Below are 21555 nucleotides of genomic sequence, written 5' to 3' on the forward strand. Positions count from 1 at the left end.
GGAATGAGGACAGGGAAGCAGAGGGAAGCTTCTCTCTCACCTGAGCGGAGCAGATGAGGAGGGTCTGCAGGAAAACCACCAACAAGGACCCCTGGTAGATCCTGGAGCGAGCCATGGTCTTCTTCTCAGGGCCGAGGAAGAGATGCAGAAAGTCCCTTTTTCCCGGATTTTAGTCGGGTTCACGGTCCACCTGGCAATATCCCCCCGACTGGAGTCCCTGCTTGGCCCTGCCTGAGGAGAGAGGGGCTTATTGCTTATTCATGAGCGCTGCGGCCCGCAGGCTGCTCGGAGGAGGAGTGGAGGGGGGTGGGGTTAAAGAAAAAAAAAAGACCTTCCAGTCGTACACGTGGTGAGCGAGATGAACTGAATTAAAGCTGCAAATATTCTGGAACCGGGAGAAAAAATAATTGTGCGTGATCGTTGTTTTTATCCGGCTTCTTACTAGGGCTGCACAATTCATCGCATTTTCATCGTCATCGCAATATGAACACGCGCAATAAACACATCGCAAAAGACTGCCTGAAACGCAATGAATAACAAAAGTGGTTTTATTGACGTGCGTCATGCATTCCCACTCAGCATCTGATAATTTTGTCTTGTGTTGTAGATCCAGCGTACACCTTTCCCTTGCAACGGTGCGCTCCGCCCCCCCCCCTCTGCCAAAGCCCTGCTAGAGTCAGTGTGTATTTCTTTTCTTTATTCAGTGGGCACAGGCTATGTTTGGGGTCTATGTTAGCATTATCAAAGCAGAAAGACATAGGAACTGTATAGCTAATATGCATACTTTAATTTTTGTTTATTTATCGCAAGTCATATCGTCATCGCTATATTGAACAATGTTATGGCACGTCGCAGATTTTCCTCATATCGTGCAGGCCTACTTCTTATTGACAAATGCATTCTACACAGGCCCGCCGACAGTGGCGGGCATCAGCTGTCCACTGTCCAGCTGTTTACTTTTTTTTAATGTAAAAACAAAATGGTTTGATGCGGTCTACACCTAGTATTCCGGGGGACTTTTATTTTGACAACATAGCCCTCTACTGGGAGACTCTGGTAATTAATAATAAATTATGGAGGAGGGTCAGGGCCGTATGGGATTATTTTGTCCCGGGCCGAGCAGGACAATCCCTGATTGTACATTTTAAATTTTGCAATATGTTTTTTTTCCCCCAAATGGAATTGTGAGAGTTGCAAGAGCAGAGACGGACGGCCATGTAAGATATGCAAGTGACATTTGAAGAATATGTTTAAGATGCATGAACGAGAACATGAAAAGGTATGGATGACAGCATTACAGTAAGTGGCTGTGGGAGTAGTACCATCAGAGGAACTGATGAAGAAGAAGAAGAAGAAGCAGAAGAAGAAGAAGAAGAAGAAGAAGAAGAAGAAGAAGAAGAAGAAGAAGAAGAAGAAGAAGAAGAAGAAGAATTTGCCTAATAGAGAGAGTCTGCATGTCTGGGAACGCCCACAAAATTTTAAACGGCTGGCGCGCGAGTGGGGTAAAACCGCCGATATAACTCATCGGCTGACTCACCAAAAGACGCTGCTGCGGCTCTAAACTACATGTTTGGGGGTTCTAGAGCAGAACACAAGACGTCTGCTCAGATGTGCGTTTACTGCCATGGTTAAATCCCCGATCGTGTCTGCCTGGGCTGGGTTTATCAGCTAAATTCTAACTTTGCTGAATGGATAGAACGGGGGTTTTTACCCCACCCTGACCCCGCCCCCAGGCTAACCCAGCGTCTATGGTGGGCGTTCCCAGAGCCTGTATGGGCGTTCCCAGAGCCTGTATGGGCGTTCCCAGAACCTGTATGGGCGTTCCCAGACATGCGGACTGTCTCTATACTGTGAGTATGGAAATATAATAAGATATAACGAAAAACAATCCATTAAATTAAAATCACATCATGCACAATATGTATTTTAGCAGTTTAGGAGGTGGACTTCTTTTAAATTAAGCACATTTCTGATATGTATTGCACGGTCCTCCAGCCACATGTGTCCTGTAGGCGGCGCTGTTCTAACAAACAAACAGGAAACAGGAACCAGCGAAGAAACGAGCAGGCGTCATTTTCAAAGGTTTTTAACGGCTGTTGTCCTGACACTGTGAGTATGTAAACAATACAACACAGTTAAGCCGTCCTTCATTATAACAGCGGGCCGCCGGGGTCGGGGTGCAGGTGAGAAACAAAGCGCTCTCGTCTTGCTAGCTAACATTGTTAGCCATGTTTATGGGACTAACACCGTCTAGACTGCTAACCTAGCTAACGTTACTAGCCCAGATGCTTTTTACATTCACTTTTGCACGGAGAGGACGACACATCGAACTCCTTTTCACTGGCGATTTCCTGTTTCCCTTGCTTTTAACGTCAACGTTCCTAAAACATAACATAGCGTTTACAGTTTACTACGATGTCAATTACACACATATACCTACCGAGCAAGCCATTCACTGTGTATTTGGACAAGTCGGGCCAACTCTGTAACGTTAGCGTCCAACATTCATATCGTACTGCGCAAATAAAGTAACAACTGCATCAACGCTGTTGTTACCTAGTGAAGAAAATGCATATTTCGGCAGGACGTAAAGGTGGAACGGAGCGCAATTGTACTCCTGATCGATTGACTATCATCTCTGAAAGAAAGGCAAAGGGTAGCAGTGCGCATGCGTACACGTACAAGCAGCCCTGTATGCAGAAAAAGTTGAACTGAATGATCTATGGTCGAAACAACATTCCACTTTCACAGGCTCCAAGCGCGACATAAAGACTTTTCTTTACTTAAGCGAAAGGAAACTGTACGCCAAGTATTTAGTTTTTAATAGGATAAACGATTTATTTCCAAACGCAACGGCGTGGGCGTCATTTTCCCATAATGCAAAGCGCACGTACCAGTTATCTTTAGTAATATTTCTCCTTTTCTTAAAACATTTCGATGACTTCCGCTTAGACACGAACTTCTACTACATGCCCGAGGAAGAATTAATTTATTTTATGCTACTTCTAAACGTTGCTTATTTAGGCCAAACTGGTGAACCGTCACCGAGAGTGGTATCACGGAGAATGGGGTCGGATCCTCACGCTAAAGTTCTTCAGTACACTCTTGTTTCTCTTCAGATCGTATAAATCTTTCGCCTTTTACTAAAGATTTCCGTGGAGAGGAACATTATGAGTTTCAACTAATTTTTTGATGCCCTGCCTAACGGCGGGGCTTCCTTCTCTGTCCAAAAAAAGTTGCTCAGAAGCATTTCTCAATATGTGGTGGTACAATACACACTGGCACACTGGCTGTTTGTGTCACATGATTGTAATCACATGTTGATATACAATCACGTTTCTAATCGCATGTTGATTACAATCACCTGTTATTTTTAACTCTTTATTGTACAAGTCAAGTCAAGTTTATTTGTATAGCACATTTCATACACAGAGGCAATTCAAAGTGCTTCACATAAAATGGTTGACAGGAAGATAAAAGAAGAGAATAAAATGGACATTTAAAAGCATCACAACAAAACTTTAAAAAAAAAGAGTATAAAAAGTGCATTAAGCAACAGGCGCAGCAGTTGCAAAAAGAGCTCAAAACTTATAGAGGACTCATTGGGTTTGCATAATAGAATAAATCAATTTATCTATATTTAGTCCCCCGACATACTATATAAGAAACATGACTACACACACATGACTACAAGTTCAAGTAACATCAACAGTATGTATTGTACACACAAAACTATCCATATCAGGGGGACAACAACATCAAGTGTTTTTGTGGGTGGGGGGGATCGATACAGAACATCGACATATTTTTACCAGCTGTGTGTACATTAGCCGTTAAGCAACGCCACATTAAATTGACGGGTACATTTTATTCTTCTCTCCATACAGTAACGTAGAGAACAGGAATCAATTGCCAATGCCACGTTAGTCGCTAGTTAGTTGTGTTAAAATAGTTAGCTCTTTTTCATGTGTCATATTACACACTTGTTCAGTTTATGGGGATGGTTTCTCCCTCAGGCTGAAGCTGCTGTGAGATTGAGAACATTATGGACAGCCTGGATTTCTCAGAAGAGGAAATCCGCGAACAGCTGGTGATACTGGGCTACAGAAACATACCGACGCACAGGCTGCGGGAATTCAAACGAGGTTAGACTGAAACACATCTGTCTGTCTTACTTTAACCCATTGCCTTATTATGTCATTAGCTGCATTGTGTTCTGTCAAAAACTCTGGGATGAACTGAAAAAACGTGTGTGTGTGTGTGCGTGTGTGTGTGTGTGTGTGCGTGCGTGCGCGCGCATGCGTGTGTGTGTGTGTGTGTGTGTGTGCGCGTGCGTGTGTGAGTGAGTGTGTGCGCGCACACGCGTGCCTGCATGTGGGCTGAGGTGGAATGGCATGGGCAAAGTAATACAACCGGCTGCCTATAGACGGTTTTAACTTGACAACAAAAACATTCTAAATTGAACCCCCGCTCACTTCCTGTTGCAGTGTTTGCTATGGACATAAAAGAAAAAAAAACATTCAAGTGCAGGACTGACCGTTCCGTGAAAACCGTCTACACAGCTGAGCGGCGAAAACAAAAGTAACGATGTCGAGTGAATATTTCTGCAGTTGTTTGCCGAATGCTGAGAAAAAGGAAGTGCTGTGGGGTTGCGCTCTGGTGAAAACCGTCTATAGTATTATATATATATATTATATATATATAGTATAGTAATGATGTCGCTCTTCTACTGTTAGATCTGGATGAACTACTTCAGCATGAAAAATGGCAGAGTTGGGCCTCGAACAGTGAGCTGAACTCCAGCATATCTCCAACAGCTCAGCCGAGTCCTCCTGCCTACACTAAAGAGAAAGGTACTATCCCATTGACCCTATTTTATTTTTTATTTTATTCTATTTTATTTTACTTTATTGCATTTCATTTGATTGTATTGACTTTTACGTTTAGGGAGATACTGTGTGATACTGTGTTATGCTATGTTGTGTTATGTGGATATTTCATGCCTGAGTGCGAGCAACTGCAACTTGTCCCAATTTCCCCACCCGGGGATCATCAAAGTCTTTCTGATTCTGATTCTGATTCTGATTCTGATTCAGTGCACTCCTCTTATAATGATCACCTTGGGACGGGTCAAACTGATCACTGTCGAGAGGCAAAGTGAAACGTCACTTCCTGCTTCAGCACTGTACCAGAGATTTCTATCCGCCATTTATTTTCCCATAGACATTTAAATGGGTAAAATGCTTGTAAAAAATAGTTTTACTTCGTCAAACCAAATGGTTCATCTATATTTAGAATCGCGAGAGAGACCATAGAACATTTCACTCGGAGCAAAACTTAAAAAAACTACATTGAAAAAAAAAAAACTTTAAATCCGCAATTTTTTTTAAACGTTTTGGTCCGAGTGAAATGGTGTGTGGTCTCTCCTGTTTCTAAATATATCTGAACCGTTTGGCTTGAACAAAGTACAACTATTTGTATAAGCATTTGTCTGAAATGTCTATGGGGAAAATAAATGGCGGATGAAAATCTGGTACAGTGCTGAAGCAGGAAGTAGGCGGTTACTTTGCCTCTCTATAAGCGGATGATCATTATAACAGATTTCTTTTCTTTTTATTTATTTCTCATGCAGATTACCATGTAAGTGACATGTGTGTATGTATTACATGGATATAGTACATATAAAGTAAAGGAATGTTATTGACTTTATAAATCCATACAGTAAGTTAGGCCTCCAGGCAGCTGTTTCAAACACAGCTGTCTCACGTAGACAGAGACACCACCATCTCTCCACAGACAGAGATGCTGTGATCTCTCCATATACAGACAGAGATGCACCGAGTATCGCTGTTGTATCTAGATGGCTCATTTTTGGCAATTTGTAAGTAAAAAAATAAATAAAATGACTGTAGTTTTAAACATGTTTTCCATTGTTCTCAGGTGGGACAAGGCTCAAAATGATCACTGTAAGCGGAGTATTGATCACTATTAGCAAATTATTTAAACAGCCTGTGTATAGGAATGATTCATTATGATGAATGATTTAAACAGCATGTGTTTAGGAATGATTCGGGACCAAGCTTTTTGGTCAATATAAGCGGTTGATCACTATAACCGTGATCGCTATAAGTGGATTCCACTCTATTACAATTTGTCATCATAACTGTATTTACATCGCTTATTCACCTTATGTAGCCACGCCCATTTGACCCGGTTGTGTGGTCGTGTCAAAACTTCCGGCTAAAAATAAAATAAAATGGCTGGCTGCTCCAATATCATCTAACTCTGAATTAACAAATAATTTAGCCAATTGTATGTAACATACCAAATAAAAGCAAACGGCAATGTCTAAGAATGCAACGCCATGTGTAACTGGCTGGTTAAGTCTCGCATTCCAGGGAATTACGTTAACGTCTGCGGGTCTTATTGACGTAAGTGTCTCGAGCGCAACTCGGGAGGAGAGAAAACTCTCCGAAGCTTTCTTTGTTGGAGTCCAGGTATGTTTTACAAGAAAGTGCTCGTCACTGTCCACGATAGCGTTATCTGACCTGGCTAACAGAATGGATGCTCTGCTTGCCGAGCTCAAAGTAGTAGGCTACGTTCTTTATTTTACACCCTGCACTAGTGTCCGCTCCAAAAACAACTCTCTTATTTTGCGCCGTGACCCGCCGGAAGTGTTAACAGGACCCGGAAGAATTTGGCCCCACTGTCAGGTCTGAACATGAGGTGAATAGGGCACCAAATGTTAGTAAAAGTAAAAAGAACAAAACAAACATGTCGACGAGCAGGTATAATAAAGCAGTGGTCCTCAAACTTCTCAACATCAAGGATCCCTAAACGGACACATATTAGACCACAGACCCCCACTTGATGAGATTTGGACTCCCATCCCCCATCTGATAAGAGTGTTGCTTTGAGATGTTTTATGACGGAATGTGTATGAACCCCACGACCGAAACACTCATACATTGATTCTGTCATAGCGTCACTTACGGATGGAGTTATAGTGAAAAAAAAACGTATTCCCCTTTTTGCCGGGGACCCCCCTCAAGGACCCCTGGGGGTCACTGGACCCCACTTTGAGAACCACCGTAATAAAGAGACGCCGTGGGCTCCATCCAGGCCCCACTCAGAAAAGGCACAAGATTATGTCAAGGTGGTTTTGTCATTTGAACATTTATTTTCCATCCGTTTGTCAGAATACTGTGTTTCTCTTCACAGTGAAACCGTTTTACATGGACAGACCTGCTGATGGGTTTTTCTTGCACGCCGAGAAACCAGATCATGACAGACGGGTATGTATTCACATACGACAATGCGTATAATGCTGATGTGGAATTTATTTAGCTACACTGTTACCGGTTACTGTTACTGGTGATGCACTGTATATTTCACGTCTGGGCCCCATTTGGTGTATTTTTCTTCTTTGCTGGGTAACACTGGCCAATCGTCGACAAGCCGACGTCGCCTCCAGTTATTTCCCGCAGCTACAATACAATCTCTGCGCCCAGAGTATGTCAGTCTGACGACTAATAGGACTCTGGGACAGACCGGCGGCGATATTTCGGGGTTTCCGCCGTATAGTGGCTGTCCGCGCCAAGACTTCCGCTTCCGTGCGCCGCGGGTTTACTGTCTACAGTCCAGTTGACGCGAGAATGGAGTTGGGAGCCGATCGATTGTAGGTCCAGACGGCATAAGAAGAAGTCGCCGGACTGTAAACAACGACCGAAGGGTCGGGACCTCCGGTCGTCCGCTCTACAGCGGAAACCCCGGACGTATCGGCCTTCCGTCTGTGAGTCTTAAGCTTAATTTATACTTATTAGAAAGTGTCGCTCAGCACATGGTCGCAGACGAAAAAGAAAGTGTCGCTCATGGTGTTGCATTTATACTTCAGTGAACGTTCGCTTCTGTTTAACGGTCACGTGACACTCGAACGCTATTAAATGCTGACAGCCAAGAGAAGAGAGGGAACGCACAGTGAAACCACATCGGAGGCAAGATGTAACGTACTTGATTGCAGCCGCATATAAACGACACACAACTCACCTCCTCTCTCTCTCTGGGAAATGCACAATGTTCTTTGTGATTTTCACGAAGTCATAGATCAAGGACAGGCTGATAAAAATAGCGGAGACACGTTCATTCATTTCAATTGATTTCAATCGAGTGAAAACCAAAACAAGGAAGTCAAACGCATGCCGACTATAGCCAATCAGACTTGCGCGATACTATGACGTAGTCAGCGACACTAGACATTTCACCAGGTAGCAGACACTGCTCGCAGACACTTGAAAGTGTCGACTCAAGTCCTCATTTCTGTCGGCGACCGTTTCAAAAGTGTCGGCAGACGAAGCATAAATTGGGCTTTAGTCATCAGACTGATGGACTCTGGGTTCCCAGATTGGCTACAATGGAGTTTGATAGGAGAAAACGTTTCCGGATGTAAAACGTCTTTTCTTAAACATGGGGTTTTGGTAGCCTGGTAAACCAGCCGGTCACGTGAGCTCCCATTTCATTTCATCCCTCGTTCCCATCCTGGCCTGAAGCCTTCACCCAGTCTTTGCAGTGGGCGGAAGTTGGGCGGGCGTACTCGCCTCGACAGACAGCTCCTTCAGCCAATCAGCGCTGGATCCAGTCAAATCCAAATCCACTCAGGAGAACGGCAAAAAAACATATTTTCCGCCCCAGAAACTCTGCTGTTGCGGTGATACTCCTGTACTTGCTTAATTGTTGTTATTGAGCCTATTTCTGCAATAACTGCACTTTATGGCTGTTTAAACTAGACGAACGCTGACAGTACTCGTCGGGGCGGACAGGCAAGGGGGCGGCCACTACTGTTTTGCTAGTGACGTTCCCGATTGGCCGGTTACGATGTCAACGACCAGGCGGGGTCGCTGATTGGCTCGTACGGTAGAACAACATGAAATGTGAGTTCACGTGAGCGGCTGGTTTACCGGGCTAGGGTTTTGCTGTCGGTCCCTCAGAATCTTTTGCACCAAGAGATGTTCAACAACCACACAGGGAGAAATCCACCTGTGGAAAGAGATTAGGACCAGTAGAGATTGTATTTAAAATTGCATCAACCTGATTTTGTCATGCATGTATTGAACCCAACAAAAAAAAGAGCAATAAGGCTAACAAACAATTGAGTGGAAACCGCACACAGTTAACCGTTTTAACAGTTAGTAGACGGACAAGCCCGTCTTTTATTGTCACACGAACACACTACAACACATGCATGCGGCCACAGACACACACTCATGCTGACGGTGGCCGGTGACATTTGTCCTCTGCATTTAACCCATCCAGGCTTGTCCTTTCCTCCAGGGGGCAGGCCAGGAGCAGTGGTCGCTTTTTCTTTCCAGCGCCCGGGGACCATCATTGGACCAACTTCGGATGTTGTGGTCACTGGTCGGATGACGATCTTCTGCATGTTTTTAGTGGGGGGTGGTATGTACGGAGGAACCCCCTGGGGAGCACGGGGAGAACATGCAAACTCCACACAGAAAGGCCCTTTCGACGAGATAGCCCACCTGGGCAGTAGGCACAGAAGATCTGGGGGGGAACACAACCCCAGCGTCCCAGGCGAGATTCGAACTCAGGACCTTCTAGCTGTGAGGCGACAGCGCTACCGGCTGCGCCACCGTACCCCGTACACATCCAGGCTACAGAGGAAATACTGATTATACTGATTATACTGATCATGTTGATTCCAAGTAGAAATAGGGTTGAATTTGGCACGTGTGATGGATCAATACTCGGCATTCTTTCCAACACAGGTGCTCGCCTCCTGTCCAAACAGAGACTACAGGTCGTCGCGGCGGCAACACTATGACTCCTATGCACAGCACTCTGTGGCCTCCAAGCTCACATCGCCACCAGACGCCCCCACCAGGCTGCACGTGGAGCTGCACCCAGAGGACACACAACAGACTGTGCACCCAGACCATACACTGCACCAGGGTATGAAATTTAAATAAATAAATAAATAAGGGCTCTTTTTTTTTTTTCACGCCCCCCCCCCCCCCCCCATTTTGGATCATTTCCAGGGCAATTTTTACCAAATGTTGGGAAAGACTTAAAGGAACACTCCGCCCATTTTCAACCAGCTTTGTATCATTAGAACATCATATATCAGAAAACTGTAAACTGTTTTGAAGTCTGTCATTTAATTTGACAGTTATTGAGTGTTAAAGTGTGGACCAGTGACATCACTGGTCCACACTAACTCAAATTATTAACGCATCAACTCAAATCAACTCTCAATAACTGTCAAACATTCTGTCATTCATCTAGTTTGACAGTTATTGAGAGTTGATTTGAGTTAATGAGTTATTAATTTGAGTTAGTGTGGACCAGTGATGTCACTGGTCCACACTTTAACACTCAATAACTGTCAAATGAAATGACAGACTTCAAAACAGTTTACAGTTTTCTGATATACTACTGATGTTCTGATGATACAAAGCTGGTTGAAAATGGGCAGAGTGTTCCTTTAAGTTCTTGTTGCGCGACAGACCAATATTCTGCAACTCTTATCCACGCATGTTTTATTTCTAAAAGTTCATAAACAGTCGCAGTTAAAAATCCTCATTTCCTGTCATCACAACAACACGGTCTGGCATGTTATGTAATGTACTTGGCAAAAACCTTTCAAATAGCATGAATATCCGCTCCATCCTCCATAACCACAATAGTCGACTCTTTGAGCAGCCCGGGAGAGGGTCAGCGACTGTTTCTATTTCACTTCAGTCTGTTTCTAGTCCTCCTGACTAGAAACTAGTCCTTGCGCTTGTCTGTCGGGTTTCCATCCACCTGTTCTTATGCGACATTTCAATTTGCGCATAAAAAAAACGAGTGGAAACGCTGCCTAATTCGCAAAAGCCTCCAAATTTCGCAAAAAAAGTTTTCACGCTTGAGGGAGGCGGAATACGTCGGGTGTATCGATGAAAGGAAAATGCGAAACGTGCGGTGGAAACCGATGAAGCGATATTCTGTTGTCTCTCCATGCAAAAACCAGGCAGTTTGCCTTGATCACTGCAAAACACGGCATGCCGTGTGTAGCCTCCACACAATAGGGCTACACACGGTAAATAATAGTGGTGGGGGGAAAAATCGATACACCACAGTAACGCGATATTTTGCTTGACGATATTGTATCGATATTTGGACGCCAAGTATCGATATTGCAAAAAAAAAAAAAAAAATTTTGCAGGCCATGCCAGGCCACCGGGCTACTATAAACTTTAGTTCCAAGGCCAGCAGTAAACAAACGGTAGCATATTTTCATTTTGTTTTAACAGTAACAGTTTTGTCATAACAGTCATTTACAAATTCCCCAGTTACTGAATGGGCTGCACAAAATGTTTTGTGTAAGTGAAGTGAAGTTGCAAAAACTACATAAGTACAGTAGTCCACACACACATCCATGGTGTGTGTGGGCTGTAAGTGGACTGTAAGTAGACTGTAACAAACAGTTCAGTTTGTCAGGTGCATGCAACTATGACATGACTTTATGAAAGTTGTTGGTCTGTCTATTTGACAATGTTGCTGCAATAAAATGGTTGAAGTCAGATGTACAGACTGAAAAATTGTTCTTATATAAACCAGATGTTGACAAAGTTTTCCTTTGGGGACATAATTTGCAGTTGAAAAAGTAAGAAATCGCAATATATCGGCATCTGGTGATTCCCACCCCTAGTAAATAATGGTAAATACGCAGCACAATACCCGCCGTGGTAAACAGAAGAAGACTGGCATATTAACTTTAAGGCGACTCACTTCTAGAATGGAATGAAATTGTATTCACTTACTATCTGCGCCGTGGATTATAACGTTATGCTTGCCGAGTCGCACCTGGTAATCCAGAAATGGCGTTATGGTACCTTTGTCTACTTGTAGATCATCAAGAAACTTTAAATGAATAACGTTAGATGTGTTTAATAGAGCTGTATATCGGGTTCTAGCAGCTGATCAGCAGCTCAGACAGCCTCAAACACGAGGTGATTGACAGCTCTATAATTCGCAAAATAGCAGTGGATGGAAACGCGCATTATTTCGCATTTTCTTTTGCCGACTTTCTGAAAATTCGATTCAAAGTTGCGATACATTTGGATGGAAACCACTGAGGTAAATAATGCTAGTAGGAGGAGGGGGCAGGCGTTGTGCAGGTCCACCTGGCCATTTTTCAGTCACGCTTTGCAAATACAGAACAAAATCCGGACACGCTTTGCAAATACACAGTAATGTTCAAATAAAGTCAACTCTTTATATTTTATGGGGGCATGTTGTAGCCAACTTTGATGTGTGCTATATATGTTGTGCGTGTGTGGTATGGATATATGGATATTGGTGTCAAGTCTCAACATTGCTGTAGTTGCTTCAGCTGCACACTAGAGGGCATAGGCACCTAGGGAATCACCCTCACAGTACTCTACATACATCAGAGGTTCTCAAATGTTTTTGAGCGAAGGACCCCTTACAAGATAGAAAATATACCGGCGGGGACCCCCTCATTCTGATTTGTGATTTTGGGCTAAGCTTAACTGTTTCCACGGGTAACATGCTTGACTTTTAATTTGATAGGTTTGTTAGATTAGAATGTAATCAATGAACCATTTTAGATTTAAAGCATAAAATGTTTTCCTTGAACTATGAAGCTTTTGCAAAAAAATATATCTATTTATTTTTGATTTTCCTGAAAACTTTTTGCGGACCCCCTGGCAAAGTGCCACGGCCCCCTGGGGGTCCCCGGACCCCCATTTGAGAACCACTGCTCTACATAGGTGTGTCACAGGTGCACAGCTGCAGGGAATCCGCAACTGGGAAGCCACAAAGTTTTTCAACCGTGTGTGGTTTAGGTCTTGTGCAATATCGTTTGTTTGTTTGTTTATTTAGGATGTAAACATTACAAGCTCGTTTTTATATCATTAGGCATCTCAGGCGCGCTCGATTGCTAGGCTCGCCCGCCCTGCAGCTGGCATGCTGCGTGGCCTCGCCTGCTCTATTGGCATGCGCAGCGCACAATTGCTCAACTTTGCATCACTGATGACTAGGGGTGTCACAATATATCGTCCCACGAAATTTCGCGATAGTAAAACGTCACGATATGTATCGTTGAGATGAAATCTCATATCGTGGAAAAAAAAATTTTTTTTTTTTTTTTTTTTTTTTTTCCTTCCAAAAATAGACAAAGAAACGTCTTTGTTTGTTGAAGTTCAATGTGCGGAAAGTAGTTCAGTTGAACAAGTCTCTGAAGAGACACATGAGAAGTTATACAGGAGAGAAACCATTCAATTGAGTTTCTGGCAAAACTGTTTACTTGACAGGAAAAACTGAAGATGCATAAAAAATAGCCTAAAAAAGTCTTGTTGTTTGAGTTTGAAGAAAAACTGAAGATGCACAATGAGAATTTATACTGCTGAGAAACCTTTTAGTTCAAAGTAAATCTAAGTGACGGTGTAACTCATTCTATTTCAAGATAAGCCTTATTCTCCAATCTCATGTTTTTTCTAGTTGTTATTGTAATAACAATTTCCCACAACAGCATGTTTTGTATTTGTGCATTTCAAATAAAATACTACTTTTCCAGTCATATATTGTCATTATTCAAGTTTAAAAAAATATTGTTAAAATCGTATCGTATCGTATCGTTATCGTGAACCCAGTATCGTGATACGTATCGTATCGTGAACTGAGTGTATCGTGACACCCCTACTGATGACATCACTCACTGATATCACAATGATGACACAATGTCTATGATCACTGATGATGCCATCAGTGCCTATGACATTATCAGTGATGTCATGAGGTGATTATTGCTCTTATGACATCACTATGACGCGGCGTCATCAGTGCCTATGACATTATCAGTGATGTCATACGATGATTTTGCTCTTATGACATCACCTATGACTGACAAAAATGGAAACAGAACAGACAGAGATTGCCCACTTGCCACTTTTATATATAGATAGATGACTCGGTACACCCAGCTTTTTGTAGGTGTATTTTTAAATATTTGCATTAATAAAATGTTCGGTGCATATTTCATGGTGGACTTCCCTTTTTGAATCACCATGTCTTCAAATTCCCTCAAGTGGCATTTTTTGTTGTTAGATTGTCACTACAGGGCATTTAAAAGCCTCCGTCATCCCAATTCCAAGGGCAATTTTAGATTGTTTTTATGGGCAATTTGCCCCCTGATTCCCCGCTAATTTCCTACCCTGCCCTCCACCCAGAGGACACCCTGCACCCGGAGGACACCCTGCACCCAGAGGACACCCTGCACCCAGAGGACACCAACAGCCAGACGTCCACCCCTTACAGAGGAACCTATGAGAGACACTTCCTCAAGAGAAAGGTCCTCAGGTAAAGTTTTTTTTTTTTTTTTTTTTTTTATATATATATATTTTATTTAAAATCTTTAGAGAACAATATACAAACAAGACAAACCGGCTCAGACACAGGAAAGGAAAGGGAAAAAAACAAACATACATCAACATTGCAACATGTTATATGTGCTTATATATATATATATATATATATATATATATATATATATATATATATATATATATATATATATATATATAAAAAGTGCATGGGGTCCCGCGCAAAGGGTCCATGAGATACCAGCTGGGCGAGCCAACCGTCACCCCTAACCTCAGTTACTGCTCATTCTTAACCTCGTGGAAGTAGGCCAAAAACGGCTCCCAGATAGTTGAGAACCTCCCAAGCGTGTTGGTTGTCCTCAGGTAAAGTTAAGGACTCACACATGCGTGATGCATGGGACCAGACTGTGGATTGGTCTCTGTCTTGTTTGTCAAATTTGTAGTCTCGCTTGTCAGTCTGGCTGAGAGAGGAGTCTGGCTGCATGGAAACAGGCTTGCTGGCATAAGCCCCTCCCCTGCTCTACAGCTGCTCTCCCATTGGAGGCGACCATTTCAGTCGCTGCCGGAATTTCCGCTCCCCGCTTACAAGCTCCGTCATTGGCTCCGACCATGTCAATCAGAGCGGCTTCCGCTCCCTCCTCCCTGTGTCTCGCTGTAAATGTCCCCTGCCACCGCAGTGAAAACAACAACGCTAACTGGCTAGCAGGCTAATGGCAGAAACCTACACGCTAGCTCGTTGCTACACGCTGAAAGTGGCAAGTTTTGACGAAGGTTTGGATTGTTGGAAACTATTTTCCAAGGTCACTACCGGAAGGGCTGCCCATCGCAAATTCCAGAATGGAGACCGGCGCTGCCAGACTCGTCTCACGGAAGGGAGGGGAGGCTGGCCAGCCAGCGAGACTAGTCAATTTGTGACACCCTCAACTCTCAACTCCTGCCAAGGGCTGCCTGGTGTAGCAAAAATATACCTGCCAGGAATCATTTCTTCCAGGCAAAAAATATAATGTAAATGTAGACATTTTTCACAAAAATGTCTCCCTACCTGATTTCAGGGGTATATTTCATGTACAGAATCGGGGTCCTTTGTGAAACACACAAAAGCAGATTTAGACCAGATTTTAATTTAAAACCTGTTCACCCACTTTGATTGCTCACTTACAATTAGGGGTGTCACGATACACTCAGTTCACGATACGATACGTATCACGATACTGGGTTCACGATAACGATACGATACGATACGATTTTAACAATATTTTTTTAAACTTGAATAATGACAATATATGACTGGAAAAGTAGTATTTTATTTGAAATGCACAAATACAAAACATGCTGTTGTGGGAAATTGTTATTACAATAACAACTAGAAAAAACATGAGATTGGAGATAAGGCTTATCTTGAAATAGAATGAGTTACACCGTCACTTAGATTTACTTTGAACTAAAAGGTTTCTCAGCAGTATAAATTCTCATTATGCATCTTCAGTTTTTCTTCAAACTCAAACAACAAGACTTTTCTTAGTCTATTTTTTATGCATCTTCAGTTTTTCCTGTCAAGTAAACAGTTTTGCCAGAAACTCAATTGAATGGTTTCTCTCCTGTATAACTTCTCATGTGTCTCTTCAGAGACTTGTTCAACTGAACTACTTTCCACACATTGAACTTCAACAAACAAAGACGTTTCTTTGTCTATTAAAAAAAAAAAAAAAAAAAAAAAAGTTTTTTTTTTTTTTTTTTTTTTTCACGATATGAGATTTCATCTCAACGATACATATCGTGACGTTTTACTATCGCGAAATTTCGTGGGACGATATATTGTGACACCCCTACTTACAATAGATCGATTTTGTAATACATCATGAAGTGACACGCAACATGGCAAAGAGGTTAAGATGAATCTAACGTTAAGATAGTTATACCAGCTCGGGCGTCCATACAGGCACGATTGGCTGTGCCTGAGGGTGGGAAGCCAGATTGGGGGGTATGTGTCCTGGTTCGCTGCAATAGCGCCTCCTCTGGTCGGTCGGGGTGGAAAGGACCTGGTGGGAATAGCGTGATCCGGCTCCCACGTGCTACGTCCTACCGGTGAAGCTCCCCCTGTCAGGTGAAACAGAAGCGGCTGGCAACTGCGCACGTGTCGGAGGAAGAACGGTGCTAGTCTACGGCTCTCCCCAGATCGGCAGAGGGCGGAGCAGCGACCGGGGCAGCCAATAGGGCAGCATGGGGATAAATTGGCTGGGGAGAAAATGGGGGTAAATCAGAAAAATAAATAAAGATAGTTATACCACAGAAGCATAGCAGGCAGGCACTGCACTCGTACTGTGTAATAAAATAGTTACTGTATATTTAACTGGGATTTAAATGACATTCTCTGAATCTGAATGTGCCGCGGCGACACAGAACTCTACACGGTTCTGGAAACTATCTTTCGAGGCTTTGTGAATTTCAAATCCATACAAACAACAAAATACAGACCAACACTCCAAGAAGAAGAAGACAAGGATGCTAGAAAATGGTAGGAGATTGGGATAGTTCCTTTTTTTTTTATAGTAAAATAAATAAATAAAATTGCAACGTTTCCGATTTCATTGGACTTGCTCACAGTCTGGCCGAGTAGACGGTAGTTTGAAAGCAGGCACTCTAAGCAGGGTTCCTATGCAGGTCTGGAAAAGCATTGAAATGGATTTGGTCATTTCCAGGTCTTGAATAGTTTGGGAATTTGAAAAAAAAAAGTATGGTAATTATGGTTCAGGTGCATAATTCTACCTTTTATGTTGTTGTAGACCCACTTTTCCATAGTTTTTGTTGACGTGAAGAATAACTTTCAGATAGACAGATGCTCTTATTGCCCAGCTGCTGTCAGCATGCATTATAACCTGCACCAAAGTCACGTCCAAAAAAATAAGGATTTTTTAAAATGGAAACCATGTAGGAACCCTGCCAATCATCTCACATATCCTGATATTTATGGCTGTGGAGAACATTCTTCATCTATACAGTGATATGACCTAGTTAGCAGGGGCAAGATGTCTATCTGTGTAAATTATATTGAACAAGTCAAGTCAAGTCAAGTTTATTTATATAGCCCTAATTCACAAGCATGTCTCAGAGGGCTTCACAGAAAATATGTCTAGCTAATTCTAGCTGACACAACAGTAACATGAATATACAGAATAAAGATAACATTTGCACAATTGATAATATAGAAAATATAGGAATGAGGGGAGAGCAGAGGAGAGCGCAGGAGAAGGGAGAATAGCAGGGGGAATGTGAGAGAGTGATGGGGTGGGGAGGGTATAGGAGGTGGGGAAGGAGCAAGAGGAGAGAGCAGGAGAGGGGAAGGGAGGGGAGGTGTGGGGGAGAAGAGAGCAGGGGGAGGGAGGAGGTGGGGAGAGAATGAGCAATATAGACGGAGGAGAGGGGGGAGGTGGGGAGAAGATAGGAATGTGGAGGAGGAGAGAAGGAGAGATGGGGATGCAGGGGAGGGAGAGCCAGGGTAGAGAAGCAGGGGGAGCGTCCCACATCCCCCCCCCCCCCCCCCCCCAGAGAGGACAGAGAGGAGGAGAGAACAGAGAAGGAGAGGTGGGGGGGTGTAGGGGAAGGAGTGCAGGGGGAATGTGAGAGAGGGGAGAGGCCAGGGAGGAGAAGAGAACAGAGAAGGAGAGGTGGGAGGGTGCAGGGGAGGGAGAGCAGGGGGAACGTGGGCAGGGGCGGCGGGGGAGGGAAGAGCATGGAAAGAGAGGGGGCGGGGGGGGAGTGGGAAATGTGGGAGAGTGGGGAACAGGAGGGGGAAGAAGGGAAAGGAGCGGGGGAAAGAGAAAGAGAGGGGGGGGGGAAGATCAGACAACTGACTACTCTAAGCATTAACCAGAGCTAGCTGGGACATAGTATCTAGCTAGTCTACAGCCTAATCTGGCCTATCCTACTCTGCTCTAGTCTGATCTTTGCCTGAACACTATAACAGGTCAGCCTTAGGCTGTAGCTAATCTATCGCCTACCTAAACTGTTTACAACCGGCAGCCCTCGACCAGTGATGAAGAGCACCGATGCCCCCCGCCCCGGCCCCCCGCCCACATAAGGCGTGGGAGAGAAGGCCGGGCCGGGACACAGCGGCGTCCCCACACCCCCAGTGAATGCAAGATAACCTTTCCACCATATGGATTGCCCCAGTGACTTGGCTTGGCTGAGGAGGAACCTTGTGAGGTCGTTGTGCTACAGGGGCCCAGCAATGGTCGCCTGGGTAAGCCCACCCCCCACGCGACCCGCTCCCAGACCCGCCCCCAGCTAGTGACTGGGAACTGAGAGAGCAGGCCACGCAGGCCACGCGGGCCCACCCAGGCAGTGGACCCAGCGGCGGACCCCCATCCGGGGACTCCCCTCCGAGACAGGCCGAGAGATGCCGGGCTAAACCATGAACAGAGTTTTCCGGCAGTGAAACTCTGTAAATGGTTTATTATGGAAATAAAATTTACAAGAGAACAGAAAATTGAAAATGTAAAAAAGAGTCCAACAGAGGGATATAAAAATGTAGTTTTTAAATTATCCTAAAATCAGGGGAGGGAGTTGAAAATGTAAAAAGTAGAGTCCAAAGGAAATAGAAAATGTAGTCTTTAAGTGTTCGTAGGTTTAGAGAATACTAGCTAAGAGGAGGGGAGGGGAGGATAAGAGTCGGAGGTGGTGATTAAGGGGGAGGGGAGGATAGGAGTTGGAGGTGATGAGGCCACCAGACTAAATCTTCAAAACAAATCAACGTCTGGAAAAAATATGGAATTTTTTAATTCAAAATGTGCAGGAACTTATCCTAAGTTACAATTTCAAAAGGTGACCGGCTAGAGTGTCAGGTTCTATCTATCTATCTATCTATCTATCTATCTATCTATCTATCTATCTATCTATCTATCTATCTATCTATCTATCTATCTATTTGCCAAAGGGAGGTGCTACAATTACATGTTAAAACAAGGTGACATGAAGTCTGATTTTCTAAAAGCACTGTTGTAAACTTGGTTAGTCATTGTAAGAAGAAATGGAAGGATGCTATTTTGAGAGTAATATTTTGATACCCCGATCGTTAGTAGTAGCATTGCTGAAATGCTCCGAGGCTGCTGAAGTTACTGCCTGAACATCTTTGTACTAAGTTACTGCCTGAACAACAGCTTTGTACTAAGTTACTGCCTGAACAACAGCTTTGTACTAAGTTACTGCCTGAACAACAGCTTTGTACTAAGTTACTGCCTGAATAACAGCTTTGTACTGGCCACAAATATATGATTGTACCAGTTTGAAACTGAAACGTTGCTGTTGTATTCTTTTTCCACTTAAAGGAAACATGAAGGACAGTCCCTTGTCTGTGATGAATCGGTGTACAGCGAAGAATCAGGTAAGCTACACTCATCATTCAAAGGGCCTTGGATATGTTTTTGAAGTGTTTTGTCCCAAAATTAGATATTTCAAATATTTACCTACTCTGACTAAATCACCATGTCACAAACATCTGTTATGACATTTGATTATTTAAAAAGAAATTGCGATTAAACATTTTTTTTTGCTGCAAATCAAGACCAAAAAAATGATGAAAATGGGGAGTATTTAGTATTTTGGAATCAAACTAGAGTATATGGAACTAGAAGGGTGCGGAATCCGCTCCTAAATGTAATGGCTTCTTCATTGGGCCCGTGCTACACCCTCTTCCACCGAGTTTCATGAAAATCAGCGCAGTAGAGGTCATTCAAATGTTGTTGGCCCACACAAAACTGTAGAGATGCAATCCCCTCGGTCACCAGCATATGGTGCTGTTTCAGTGAGAATAGAGCGGCGAGGAGCTGCCGCTGCTGAGGCTCCTGGGTATCAGCTAATCCTCTTAGCCCTCGCCTTTAAGCCCATCTGCCTCGGCGGATCTCGCACAGCTCCGTCTCCTCCCGTCTGTCGCCACCATGTACAAAATGTACAACACTCGGTGGGACGAGGAGAGCGACGATGACGAGAACTCCCTCGACGACTCCTTCTGGTCCGACGAGGAGGAGGAGGAGATGGAGCGAGCAGAGGGCGAGGACGACCCCAAACCCGCCGCCGCTGCGGGAGACGATGTCCGAGAGCCTTCAGCGGAGGATCGTCCCGGCGAGAAGAAGCGGAGCGACGACGCGAGCGGAGAGCGTCTGGAAGAGAGCCACGAGGAAAGGAGCGACGGAGGAAGCGGCACCGGCAGTCCAGCGCCGAGTCTGTTGACGTCCGGCTACGGCACCTACAGACCAGAGGACCAGGAGGGAGCGGACTACAGAGACGACCACACCGTAGTAGGCGACTCCGACGGCGAGAGCCAGGGGGGTCTCTCCGAGATCATCAGAGACGACGAAGAGGACGGCCGTTCGCCGTTCGACTGCGGCGAGGTGGACACGGAGCCCGCGCACACGCCCGACTACGAAGAGACTCGCCCGCTGACTCTGTGCTGGGGGGGCAGCGAGTGCACCGCCAACACGCCGCCTTGTGCGTATGACCATCTGCGCGAAGAGGTGGACCACAAAGACGTCATGGATACGAAATTGGAGGAAGATGACCACTGCGTTGCTGCTGAGGTACGGGAAAGTAAACTGGAGGAAGATGACCACTGCGTTGCTGCTGAGGTACGGGAAAGTAAGCGGCCGACAGACGAGAAGAAACTCGAAGATTATTATCTGCAAGCAGGGTTGGACAACACAGACGATACAAACGTGAGATCAGAAGAAGAAGACCAACGCATCGCTGAGGTAGAAGACGGATCAGAGAGGCACAGGAAGAATTTGGAAGACGCGAGCGGTGTCGCAGAGCGTAAAGAATGTAGAAAGCCGGCCGCAGAGGTGCAGCACCCCGAAGAGGAAAACGACGCGGAGAAAGGAGTCGAGGACGAAGTGGAGCCGGAGGATTCAGACGCCTCTTCGAGCAATAAGCATATCAAGTTCAGCCGTCTGGAACACAGTGACAAAACGTACGGGGAATGGGAAGGGAACCAAAGACACAAGCCGGGTAAATGGTTTTCGGTCTCTGCTCAGCTGTTAGCCTGCTGAAATATGTCACTATTAGAACCAGTTCTCCTTCCTGTTCCATATCATCTTTTTTTTTTGTCATTGACTTTTTATTGTTATTATTATTTTCAATGACAAACAAAACAATACAGAACAAACCA

At 44.3% G+C, this 21555-nt stretch overlaps 2 protein-coding genes across 3 annotated transcripts in view; one reads left to right on the forward strand and one right to left on the reverse strand.

Annotated features, from left to right (window-relative positions):
- col9a1a (collagen, type IX, alpha 1a) overlaps positions 1–221 on the reverse strand; it is a 74070-nt gene extending 73849 nt beyond the window's left edge. Inside the window, exon 1 of the mRNA XM_083635716.1 lies at positions 41–221. Within this exon, the coding sequence (XP_083491842.1) occupies positions 41–115 (75 nt within the window). The 5' untranslated portion in view covers positions 116–221. The remainder of the gene's footprint in view (positions 1–40) is intronic.
- Positions 222–2063: 1842 nt separating this feature from the next.
- hyls1 (HYLS1 centriolar and ciliogenesis associated) overlaps positions 2064–21555 on the forward strand; it is a 33895-nt gene continuing 14403 nt past the window's right edge. The window contains exons 1-7 of one of the 2 annotated variants that reach the window (XM_083634751.1): positions 2064–2183; positions 4017–4145; positions 4737–4853; positions 7222–7295; positions 9780–9963; positions 14244–14373; positions 19721–19776. In XM_083634751.1, the coding sequence (XP_083490877.1) occupies positions 4046–4145; positions 4737–4853; positions 7222–7295; positions 9780–9963; positions 14244–14373; positions 19721–19776 (661 nt within the window). In that variant the 5' untranslated portion in view covers positions 2064–2183; positions 4017–4045. Of the gene's footprint in view, positions 2184–4016; positions 4146–4487; positions 4582–4736; positions 4854–7221; positions 7296–9779; positions 9964–14243; positions 14374–19720; positions 19777–21555 lie in introns of those variants that run through there. The other variant, XM_083634752.1, reaches the window with a different exon arrangement.

This window comes from Poromitra crassiceps (assembly GCF_964638095.1).
Source record: "Poromitra crassiceps genome assembly, chromosome: 4".
In the NCBI taxonomy this organism is placed as follows: domain Eukaryota; kingdom Metazoa; phylum Chordata; class Actinopteri; order Beryciformes; family Melamphaidae; genus Poromitra; species Poromitra crassiceps.